The sequence below is a fragment of the Bubalus kerabau genome, chromosome 12 (genome assembly GCF_029407905.1).
Source record: "Bubalus kerabau isolate K-KA32 ecotype Philippines breed swamp buffalo chromosome 12, PCC_UOA_SB_1v2, whole genome shotgun sequence".
Lineage (NCBI taxonomy): Eukaryota > Metazoa > Chordata > Mammalia > Artiodactyla > Bovidae > Bubalus > Bubalus kerabau.
The window spans coordinates 72228438-72241234 of NC_073635.1; the positions used below are offsets into that span (position 1 = coordinate 72228438).

The following is a 12797-nucleotide window of genomic DNA, read 5'->3' on the forward strand; positions in this document are numbered from 1 at the left end:
TACAGATGTCCCTGCACAAAACTTCTTAGTTTACAAGGAGGATGGAGAGCCAGGAGAGGGGAAGGACCCACAATGGGCAGACTAAGGGAGACTAGGATGCCCAGCTCTCATTTCTGCCTCTGAGGAACAATGTGGAGCTTGTTAAGACAGATGCCTTGGAAAAGGTCAGCTGAGTCAGGGTTTAGAGGTTTCTACACAGGATAGTAGGAGAAGGTGATGGTGCCCCACTCCAGTACTCTTGCCTGGAAAATCCCATGGACAGAGGAGCCTGGGACTGCAGTCCATGTGGTTGCAAAGAGTCGGACACTACTGAGTGACTTCACTTTCACTTTTCACTTTCATGCATTGGAGAAGGAAATGACAACCCACTCCAATGTTCTTGCTTGGAGAATCCCAGGGACGGGGGAGCCTGTTGGGCTGCCATCTATGGGGTCGCACAGAGTTGGACATGACTGAGGTGACTTAGCAGCATACAGGATAGTAAGTGCTGAATGAAAGTGGATGTTGGAAACCTCCCTGTGCCCCGGGCTGGGTGGGAAGTGCCCTGGGGACGTGAAGGCTGGGTATGTATGTAGAGGTTGAAAATAAGACCCAGTTCCTTTTGCTGGAGGAAGAGTAGAAGCACAGGAAGCAAGGCTGTGAGAACAGAAGGCACATCCTCGCCTGGAGGAGACAGGTTGTACAGCAGAGAGAAGCTGTTCAGGAATTCTTGCTGTCAGGTTCTGTGTTAGTTTGCTAGGGCTGTGTCTGTCCAGGCTGCTCTCACAGAGACCAGAGCCTGGGAAAGTCCAAGGTGAAGGTGTTGGCAGATTTGGTGTCTGGTGAGGACCCAATTCCTGTGTCCTCATGTGGTGGAAGGGGTGAGGGAGCCGTGTGGGTCCCTTTTATAATGGCACTAGTCCCATTCAGGCAGACTCCACCCTCATGACCTCACCTCCCAATGGCCCCATCTCCAGTACCTTCACAGTGTGGATTAGGTTTCAATGTATGTATTTTGAGGGCACAAACATTCAGTCACAGCAGGTGGTTAGAGATGACAGGGCCGGGGGAGCAGTGCGAAAATAATAGAATTTCATTCTCTCACAGTTCTAAAGGCTAGACTCTCATGATCAAGGTGTGGGCAGTTTGGTTTCTCCTTAGACCTTCTCCTTATCTTCTGATGACAGCTTCCTCACTGTGTCCTCAGACATAGTCCTCCCTCTGTTCATGCACACCCCTGTGTTTCTGTCCTTATATCTTAGTTCCTCTTCTAAGGACACTGGTCAGATTGGATTAGACCCACTCTAATTAAGGGTAACAGTTAGCTCTTTAAAGATTCTGTCACCAGATTCTAAGGTTCTGGTGGTCAATGTGCCATTGTATGAATTTTGGGGGGAACAGAATTCATTCACAGCAAGTCCTAAATAGCAAAGTAAAGAGACAAGCAGATCAGTGGAGTGAGTGAGAGAGAGAGATGAGGAGCTTTGAGATCTGGATATGAGGAGCTGGGATTCCACATCCGTTAAGCAGGGGTCATGAGGCAGGTACCACTGAAGACTGTATGTGAAAGGTGCTTAGTGTTGGAGCAATGAAAGATCTCTGGAGATGGATGGTGGTGATGGTTACACAATAATGTGAATGTACTTAATGCCATTGAGCTCTATGCACAAAAAATAGTTAAAATGGTAAATTTCATGTTATATATATTTTACCACTCACAAAAATTACACATTAGCATTGAGTCTTCAGAACAAAAGAGAGTAGGGCAGCTGACACGTGGCATGGCCTCCCACTTTCTGATCTGACCCCCATCTTTCCCACCCTCTTTTGATTCTAATTTGATAAAGTTTCTCTTATTTAAAGTACCTAGTGGCTCAGATGGTAAAGAATCTGCCTGCAATGCAAGAGACCTGGATTCAATCCTTGGGTCAAGAAGATCCCCTGGAGCAGGGCACAGTACTATACTTGCCTGGAGAATCCTCATGGACAGAAGGTTCTGGCAGGCTACAGGCCATGGGGTTGCAAAGAGTCAGACACGACTAAGTGACCAACGCTTTCACTGATGACTTTTCTCTTAGGAAGTGCCTTGTGGCTTGTCATGAGTTCAGTGATGGAGTACTAGTACTGAGACATGAATTTCCATCCCCCACTCTCCTGGCATCATGAGTAGCTCAGCCTCCCTGTTCCCAGCGCCCCACCCTGAACTTGCAAATGTCTTCTATCTGCAAAAGTTCCCCATCACTGCAAGAGCAGTTTTTGCTGGCTCTTGTGTCTGTGTCACAGGGAGGGGAAGGGAAAGCTTACTGATTGTTGTGTATCAGTGTGCTGAACACAAAAACTCCCTCAGATGTTTATAAAGGTGAGGTGTTTATAACATGTTTATAAAGTCCTTTCCAACCTTTCAGTTTAATAACCTTGGATGTACACTTGATAGAAGCAAGCTTGTTAATAGTTCTTTGCTAATCAGAACCACATTCTCCGGGGAAACTTAGGGCAGGGATCACAAAGGCAGTTTAGGAAATCACTCAACAGCAACTGAGAATGTTCTCAATGAGTTAGGCAACTGGATGGAACAATAGGCTATGAGAAATGGTGGTCATGTTGAAGCTTAGTCGTGGTGAATATTTTCTATTAAAAGTGAATGAATCACACTTCTACTTGCCATTATCAGCTTCCTTTAGTCATGAATATATTAATATATACCAGGTTACTAATATTTGTGATTTTTATAACTATATTTTGTGATGATTAAGTGGGTTCTATTACCTATAGAAGTGAGAGTCCTTAGATGAGCTGATTCAGTCTCACTTGTGTCCAGCCATGGATCCTCTCCTGGTTCAGCCCCACATCACCAGACTCCTGCGTCATCAGCTTTTCAGGTCTGTCCTGATCAGACTTCCATGTTGCTGTCTATGCAGCTCACCCTTCTACTCCAGCCCTTCATAGACCTCGCCCTGCTCTCCCCTCCCATCCCCGCCATGTTCAGGAAGCAACTCCAGGTCCTCAGAGAATAGGCTTCTTTGCCATCTGCCCCCATCAGCCTTTCCAGCTCATCCCCATACCAACTCGGTATTCCACTGTGCTGGCGTCGTGGGGGTCCTTTCTCACCCCTGTCTGTCAATACATACTGGCCCCGCTGTCCCAGAGCCAGGGAGGGAGCAGTGTGCCAGGACACAGAAGGAAGATGGAAGACAGGACCTGCCATTCCCTCCCACTCCTCCAGGGGGTGCCCATGCCCTCTGTCTTCCCACAGCCCTCAGTGGATGCATTTGACCATTTATGAGTCTCCCCACCCCCTAGAAGCTGTGATTGCAGGAAGTTGCCTCAGCCTAGCATGTTCTGTCCCAGACCCCTGCACCTGCTGTGTCTTCTTCCAGGGATGTTTCCCCAGAGAATCTCAGGGCTCCCATGTCTCCCCATCTAAGACAGCAGCCCCCTTACTTTTTCTTCAGAGCACACATCATGGCCTGATAGTACATTTCCTATATTCGATCAGTGTATCCCCCTTTTACATGGTGCAAAGTAGTGTCTGCTTTTTTGACCTGCGATGTAAGTCAAGGGAGTGGCACCTCAGTAAACCTCTGCTGATTGAATGGATGAAGGTATTTGTATCCCCTCTACCATAGAATGTGTCTCCTCTTAAAATAGTCCCTATATAGAATGATAATGGATTGGCCAAAAAGTTCAGCTGGTTTTTTCTGTAAGATGTTATGGAAAAACCAAAGGAACTTTGTGGCCAACCCAATAAAGAGAAATAACACAGCACTTATATAGAGTTAACAGTTAACTTGTTTCTGAATCAATCATTTTTAGGAAATAACTTGGAAATCTTTACTCTGAAACTTGAAAAATAGTCTATCTTTTTAGAGATGGATAAAAAGCATTCAGTTCAGTTTCAGTTCAGTTGCTCTGTCTGACTCTTTGCTACCTCATGAATTGCAGCACGCCAGGCCTCCCTGTCCATCACTAACTCCTGGAATTCACTCAAACTCACACACATCGAGTTGGTGATGCCATTTAGCCATCTCATCCTCTGTCGTCCCCTTCTCCTCCTGCCCCCAATCCCTCCCAGCATCAGAAACTTTTCCAATGAGTCAACTCTTAGCGTGAGGTGGCCAAAGTACTGGCGTTTCACCTTTAGCATCATTCCTTCCAAACAAATCCCAGGGCTGATCTCCTTCAGAATGGACTGGTTGGATCTCCTTGCAGTCCAAGGGACTCTCAAGGGTCTTCTCCAACACCACAGTTCAAAAGCATCAATTCTTCAGCACTCAGCTTTCTTCACAGTCCAACTCTCACATCCATACATGACTACTGGAAAAACCATAGCCTTGACTAGACGGACCTTTGTTGGCAAAGTAGTGTCTCTGCTTTTCAATATGCTGTCTAGGTTGGTCATAACTTTTCTTCCAAGGAGTACGCATCTTTTAATTTCATGGCTGAAGTCCCCATATGCAGTGATTTTGGAGCCCCCAAAAATAAAGTCTGATACTGTTTCCACTGTTTCCCCATCTATTTCCCATGAAGTGATGGGACCAGATGCCATGATCTTCGTTTTCTGAATGTTGAGCTTTAAGCTAACTTTTTCACTCTCCTCTTTCATTTTCATCAAGAGGCTTTGTAGTTCCTCTTCACTTTCTGCCATAAGGGTGATGTCATCAGCATATCTGAGGTTACTGATATTTCTCCCAACAATCTTGATTCCAGCTTATGTTTCTTCCAGCCCAACATTTCTCATGATGTACTCTGTATATAAGTTAAATAAACAGGGTGACAATATACAGCCTTGACGTACTCCTTTTCCTATTTGGAATCAGTCTGTTGTTCCATGTCCAGTTCTGACTGTTGCTTCCTGACCAGCATATAGGTTTCTCAAGAGGCAGGTCAGGTGGTCTGGTATTTCAACCTCTTTCAGAATTTTCCACAGTTTATTGTGATCCACACCGTCAAAGGCTTTGGCATAGTCAATGAAGCAGAAATAGACGTTTTGCTGGAACTTTCTTGCTTTTTTGATGATCTAGTGGATGTTGGCAATTATTTAGGAAAATTTCAAAGTCATTAATTGGCCACTTTGTTTTAATTATTTATGTTACTTCATCTCTGATGGAATGTTAGGAAGCAAACATTTTACCAATTCTGGGTTGCTCCATCTTGGACATAGAATACCATCAGATTTTATTAACATCTGCCTTCAGGGACTATTTGCAAGTAATTATGAATTAAGGAGAAACAGTTCCATTAAAAGCTTTAGTACTAAGTCTGAAGAGGTTTACTCACTCAGGAATCTTAGATACAAATGCTGAACATTTGTCATGCAAAGGGAAAAATGCATCCTGTTGGACTTAATGAAGCAATGGTGTATGTATTTACATCCTTGTGTCTTGCTTCTGATCAAGACCCAGTGTCCAGAGTGTCCCCTTAGGACTTTTCTGTCATGAGTCCAAAGCACATGACTGCTCATGGTTAGGGAGGAGTGGAAAAGGGGGGCTGACATATACTGAGTGGATTGGTGGTTTGATTGCTCAGAACCCATAGGTGAGTTGTCCTTGGCCTTGTTTTGAGATGAAGAAACTAAGGTTTTGTCACTCATCTGACATCAGGCTCATGAGAGGGACTGAGCTGCAGTCCCTCTTCCAACAACACAAGAGAAGACTCTACATATGGACATCATCAGATGGTCAACACCAAAATCAGATTGATTATATTCTTTGCAGCCAAAGATGGAGAAGCTCTATACAGTCAACAAAAACAAGACCAGGAGCTGACTGTGGCTGAGATCATGAACTCCTTATTGCCAAATTCAGACTTAAATTGAAGAAAGTAGGGAAAACCACTAGAAAGTCAGGTATGACCTTATGTCATACCTGAATCAAATCCCTTATGATTACACAGTGGAATTGCGAAATAGATTTAAGGGATGAGATCTGATACATAGAGTGCCTGACGAACTATGGACGGAGGTTTGTGACACTGTAGAGGAGACAGGGATCAAGACCATCCCCATGAAAAAAGCAAAATATCTGCCTGAGGAGGCCTTACAAATAGCTGTGAAAAGAAGAGAAGACAAAAGCAAAGGAGAAAAGGAAAGATATAAATATCTGAATGCACAGTTCTAAAGAATAGCAAGGAGAGATAAGAAAGCCTTTCTCAGTGATCAATGCAAAGAAATAGAGGAAAACAACAGAATGGGAAAGACTAGAGATCGCTTCAAGAAAATTAGAGATACCAAGGAAACATTTCATGTGGACAGGCTCGATAAAGGACAGAAAAGGTATGGACCTAACAGAAGCAGAAAATATTAAGGAGAGATGGCAAGAATACACAGAAGAACTGTACATAAAAGATCTTCATGACCCAGATAATCACAATGGTGTGATCACTCACCTAGAACCAGACATCTTAAAATTCGAAGTCAAGTGGGCCTTAGAAAGCATCACTATGAACAAAGCTAGTGGAGGTGATGGAATTCCAGTTGAGCTATTACAAATCCTGAAAGATGATGCTGTGAAAGTGCTGCACTCAATATGTCAGTAAATTTGAACAACTCAGCAGTGGCCACAGGACTGGAAAAGGTCAGTTTTCATTCCAATCCCAAAGAAAGGCAATGCCAAAGAATGCTCAAACTACAACACAATTGCACTCATCTCACACGCTAGTAAAGTAATGCTCAAAATTATCCAAGCCAGGCTTCAGCAATACGTGAACCATGAACTTCCAGAGGTTTAAGCTGATTTTAGAAAAGGCAGAGGAACCAGAGATCAAATTGCCAATATCTGCTGGATCATCGAAAAAGCAAGAGAGTTCCAGCAAAACGTCTATTTCTGCTTCATTGACTATGCCAAAGCCTTTGACTGCATGGATCACAATAAACTGTGGAAAATTCTGAAAGAGATTGGAATACCAGACCACCTGACCTGCCTCTTGAGAAACATATATGCAGGTCAGGAAGCAACAGTTAGAACTGGACATGGAACAACAAACTGGTTCTAAACAGGAAAAGGAGTACGTCAAAGCTGTATATTGTCACCCTGCTTATTTAACTTATATGTAGAAATGCTGGGCTGGAAGAAGCACAAGCTGGAATCAAGATTTCTGGGAGAAATATCAGTAACCTCAGATATGCAGATGACACCACCCTTATGGAAGAAAGTGAAGAGGAACTAAAGAGCCTCTTGATGAAAGTGAAACTGGAGAGTGAAAAAGTTGGCTTAAAGCTCAATATTCAGAAAATGAAAATCATGGCATCTGGTCCCATCACTTCATGGGAAATAGATGGGGAAACAGTGTCAGACTTTATTTTTTGGGGCTCCAAAATCACTGCAGATGGTGATTGCAGCCATGAAATTAAAAGATGCTTACTTCTTGGAAGAAAAGTTTGATCAACCTAGACAGATATTCAAAAGCAGAGACATTACTTTGCCATCAAAGGTCCATCTAGTCAAGGCTATGGTTTTTCCTGTGGTCATGTATCGATGTGAGAGTTGGACTGTGAAGAAGGCTGAGCACCGGAGAATTGATGCTTTTGAACTGTGGTGTTGGAAAAGACTCTTGAGAGTCTCTTGGATTGCAAGGAGATCCAACCAGTCCATTCTGAAGGAGATCAGTCCTGGGATTTCTTTGGAAGGAATGATGCTAAAGCTGAAACTCCAGTACTTTGGCCACCTCATGCGAAGAGTTGACTCATTGGAAAAATTTCTGATGCTGGGAGGGATTGGGGGCAGGAGGAGAAGGGGACGACAGAGGATGAGATGGCTGGATGGCATCACTGACTCGATGGACGTGAGTCTGAGTGAACTCCAGGAGTTGGTGATGGTCAGCAAGGCCTGGAATGCTGCAATTCATGGGGTTTCAAAGAGTTGGACACAACTGAGCAAGGGAACTGAACTGAAGTGAGCTGTAATCTTCTGCCTTCACACTCTCCATCTGACTCACTCAAAGGCTAAGCTCTGGCCCAGGCTCCTGAGATTTGCTCTGTGAGGAACTTGGGCACCCAGAGTACATGATTGGAGCCCTGACTATGGTCACCAGGGCCCCAAATCCAACTACTTGCTTCCCTGGAGGGGTTGTGGACCTTCTGGGTTGAGACCTGGGCTGAGTTTCTAGAGGTCTGCATTAAAAATGTGAAGTAGTTGGAAAAGTTACTGTAAAAACACACTTAAGGTTGGATACTGAGAGAGGTTGTTGGCCTTCCAGACCTTCCAGGCCTGTTACTTGCCCAGGTTAGACTTAAGAAAGAGCCCAGAATCAGTGACAGACACACATATGGTTTAATGATTAGAGTCGACTTACATGTGCAAAGGAAATCCTGGAAGGGCATCCTGTCATTTGAGGCCCACGTTGGAACAGGACATGGTGGTAGTCTTTGCTTCCAGGGGAAGAGGGCAGGAGAGGGGGAAGATTACCTGTTATAGGGGAAGTTACTGTCAGGGTGGGTCATTGGTCACCATGAAAAGCTGTAGAGGGTCATGTCCCCCTTGCCCCTTTGACAAGCATTGTGGAGGGTTGTTATGTAAAGCTAGAGCAGTCATTAGCTGGGCCCTGGGCCAAGCATATAGGAAGGTCAGTCATGTAAGTAAGTGTAGTTGAAGAAGACACTGGTCGAGAAGGGGATGTATAGACAGCAAGAGAACAGCCATTTTGGGTGGCCTGATCACACAAGGGTCTTGGGTAAGAGAACTGGTGTGTCTTTTGTCCGTTGGATGATTCCCATTGTTATTTGGGCCCTCTGAATTCTGTTCTTTATTTTCATATTTGGAAGGTGTTCAGTCCTTATGAAAGAAGACTGGTTTCCTGGATGGGACTGGGACTGTTGTAGAGACTGATGGAAGCCACGTTGGCATTCGTTTTATGTTTAATATTATTGGGGAAGAAGTGTGTAGAAAAGGCACTCTAGCAAAGGTTACCAAGATTCTATTAATTTTTGTTGTTAATGTGTACCTCATAAATCATAAGTAATCCCCTAGAAAATTGTCTAAGGAAAATGCACACATTTTTATATAACATAGATGCCTCTTTTCCCATTCCCCCATAGTGATAAAATATTAAGTTCAGTCAAGTTTTGGAATCTCAGTATTGCTCAATTATTTTTCATTATTAAATGTAAATTATTGTTAAGCTTAGTTTTTAGGAAAAAAAATAGCAAGTGCCTCCTTCACTGGACTGTTTTTTATAATTTTTTTTAGCGGCGCTGGGTTCACATTTGCTGCTGATAAATTTGAGGACCTACTCAGGATCATTGACATATTTGTATTTAATTTGTATTATTCATTTTTTAATTTAACCTATAGACCTTTGCTGTATTGTTTTTGTCTCATTATGTTTTCAGAATATGTGTTTTCAGTTTGGAGCACCCCCATTAATGTGCATTTGCATTCTATACCTTTTACATTTGTATGTGTATTCATCAGACCTTGAAGGAGAAGATCACAATCTTAGTGACTCATCACCTGCAGTACCTAAAAGATGCAAGTCAGATTCTGATACTGAGAGATGTAAGTAGTTTCTAGAAGTCTATGAAATTTCTAGAACTCAGGTGTGTTGAAGTCCAGACCTCCCAGCGGTCACTCTCCTTGGATTCATGGTAAATGTCCTCTTCTCCCTCAATTTAACTCCCTCTTTTTCTCAGAGCTGATGCTATTCATGTCTTTGAGGATCAATCCAAAGACCTGTAAAGTGTCACTATTAAACTTGAAGCCACATAAACACTAAAGCATATAGGAATGCTACCACAGGACTACTGAAATATTACTGTTCTATTGAAATTTGTTAAGGATAATGATGCTATTTTGTTTATAACTTGTGTTTTCCCCATCTACAACTTAAGTCAAAGTTTTTTACTTGGAAATTAGAGCTACTGAGACCTGTTTGTATCCACATGATTGTCAAGCACAATTTGCCTAAAGAGCATCTTCCGTTAACACTAGAAGCGAGGTTGGGTAGCCAAGCACCTGGGTCAGAGATGCCACTCAGCTGGTGTCCACCGTTGCTGGTCTCCCTGCCCAGGTCTCTATGTATCCAATGTGTCTGGGAGCCTGTGCAGCAGGAGGACAAGGCCCTGCCTTCATGGACCTCCTGTTCTTATGGGGATGGATGTGACAAACAGGGTGACATCCTGGCTGTCTCCTTGAGGAGCTGTTGCTTCATGGGGTCTGAGTGACATGAAGGTGGATGCCACGCAACACTTGGGGCAGGGGGTCTGGGGCAGGGGGTCTGAGGCAGGGGGTCCTAAGGAAGGAGCTGACCTGGCAGGTTGGGGGAATGACAGGAAACCCAGCATGGCTGAGGAGAGTGAGCAGGGGGACGTGAAGGGAGCTGGTCTCTGAGCTGGCAGTGAGCCTGGAAGTGGGATGGAAGCCTTGGATGGTCCAGAGCAGAGGAGCGATGTGGTTTGATGTTGGAGTTAAGAGATTCCTCTGATGGTCACTGGAGGGGCGACAGCAGAAGCAGTTAGATGTCTTAGTAAAGCTGAGGAGACAGAAGTGTGGGCTCAGGATAGGGTATCAGTTTCTAGAGCTGCTGTAACAAAGCACTGTAAACTGGGTGACTTAAAACAACAGAAGTTTATCATCTCCCTGTTCTGGAGGCTATAGATCCCAGATCCAGGTGCCGGCAGGGCTGTGCTCTCCCTGAAGGTTCCAGGGGAGAGTCCTTCCTTCCAGCTAATGGTATTCACGGACCTTTCTTGTGTTCCTTGGCTTCCAGCTGCAGCACTGTGGTCTCTGCCTCTGATGTCACATGGCCATTGTCCCCGTGTCTGAGTCTCTTCTCATAAGGATATCAGTCATATAGGATTTAAGGTCACCCTGTTCCAGTGTGACCTTATCTTAACTTCATTACATCTACAAAGACACTGAATGCAAATAAGATCATGTTCACAGGCGTCATGTTTAGGGCTTGAACTTACTTTTTTGGGGGCTACCAATCAACCCCAACTCCTAGCATGACTGGGGATGGGGTGGAGATTAGTGAGAATATTTCAGGCTTACTGGTTATTTGATGGTTCAGACCTTGGCTTCTTTGTCTCTGGGCCTCAGCACCTCTGTCATTAACCCTTGTCTGTTCCACAGGCCCTTGGTCAGTCAGTTCAGTTGCTCAGTTGTGTCTGACTCTTTGCAACCCCATGGACTGCAGCACACCAGGCCTCCCTGTCCATTGCCAACTCCCAGAGTCTACTCAAAGTCATGTCCATTGAGTCGGTGATGCCATCCAACCATCTCATCCTCTGTCATCCCCTTCTTATCCTGCCTTCAATCTTTCCCAGCACCAGGGTCTTTTCCAAGGAGTCAGTTCTTTGTATAAGGTGGCCAAAGTATTGGAGTTTCAGCTTCAACATCAGTCCTTCCAAGGAATTACCCAGGACTGATCTCCTTTAGGATAGACTGGTTGGATCTTCTTGGAGTCCAAGGGACTCTCAAGAGTCTTCTCCAATACCACAGTTCAAAAGCATGAATTCTTTGGTGCTCAGCTTTCTTTATGGTCCAACTCTCACAACCATACATGACTACTGGAAAAATCATAGCTTTGACTATATGGACCTTTATCGGCAAAGTCATGTCACTGCTTTTTAATATGCTGTCTAGGTTGGTCAGATCCCTCATTTATCAAATGAACTTCTGTCCTAAGAAAGATTATTAAATGCAGAACCTCTGCCTCTCTAGAAGCAATATCCTGTGTCAACTGTTAACCACTCTTTCAGGAATGGGGAGTTCAGGTTTCTCAGGTTTAATAGCAGTTAATTACATGTTTGGAAGAAGGTGATACTAGTGTGTAAAACCCCAATGATGACAGTATCAGTGGGAGCACAGGATCAGTGGGAAACAGAGTAACCTAGTCTGTCCCTAGATCTTTTAGGGTCCCTTATTGCTTCTTTTGAGGACACTACCCTACCCTGGATCAGCTGAGGTCGGGGGCTGGACCCCAGCACTACCCCCAATTTTAGTACTATCAGAATAACTATTTGTCTATGTGTGAGCACCCCCGGATGAGTTGGGGTCCATCCTTACCGTTTGTCTGGTTCCTCTTTAACAGCATAAAGAGAATGGCTGCCTTCTCATTTTCTCAGAGCTGTCCATGCTTGGCTGCTCAGTGAAATTGTTATCCTTGTACTGCTACTTGTTTCCTTGTTCGTCTTATAGGTACTAAGTGGAAAATGGTAAATACATTAAAGTCCTTGAATTTTGCCTCCCAAGTGGAATAAGGCACAGTATATCCTGAATAATTTTCTAATTCTGTAGTATAGACAGTACCCAAATGCTTCATTGAGTTTCTCACAATGGACCACCTCAGGAGATAGGGTGGGAGAGGTCCTAGCTAGGGTACTGGAGCACCTTCTTCCATCTGACCTGCATTAACCAGAGATGCCCTTCTCTGTTTAGTTTTGCATCCTGTGATTTTTCCTTATATTTTGTTTGACATTGAGTGAATGAGCTGAGTCTTATTTTGTGGGGTCAGACTATAGTGAAGACATCTGCACCTTATTTTTTATGACTTTGTAAGAGAGGGGTGAGGATGAGATGGTTGGATGACATCATTGACTCAATGGACATGAATTTGAGCAAACTCTAGGAGATAGTGAAGGACAGGGAGGCCCGGTTTGCTGCAGTCCATGGAGTTGCAAAGAGTTGGACATGACTGAGCAATGGAACAACAACAACAAAAGGAGGGAAACTGCAATGATATGTCACATGTATTCAAAGAAAATGATTAGATTGACTGTAGCTTAAACAGTTGTCTGAATAGAGGATACCTGGTTGACTGCCTGTGACTGGTTGTTCTTAAACCAAAAAAAGAACTGGTTGTTCTTTTTTGTTGTTGTTGTT

At 44.0% G+C, this 12797-nt stretch overlaps 1 protein-coding gene across 1 annotated transcript in view; it reads left to right on the top strand.

Annotated features, from left to right (window-relative positions):
- The window catches only part of LOC129624244 (ATP-binding cassette sub-family C member 4-like), a 234862-nt gene that overhangs the window by 80661 nt on the left and 141404 nt on the right, over window positions 1–12797 (top strand). The window contains 2 exon segments of the mRNA XM_055541905.1: window positions 7944–7952; window positions 9387–9470. Of these exon segments, the coding sequence (XP_055397880.1) occupies window positions 7944–7952; window positions 9387–9470 (93 nt within the window).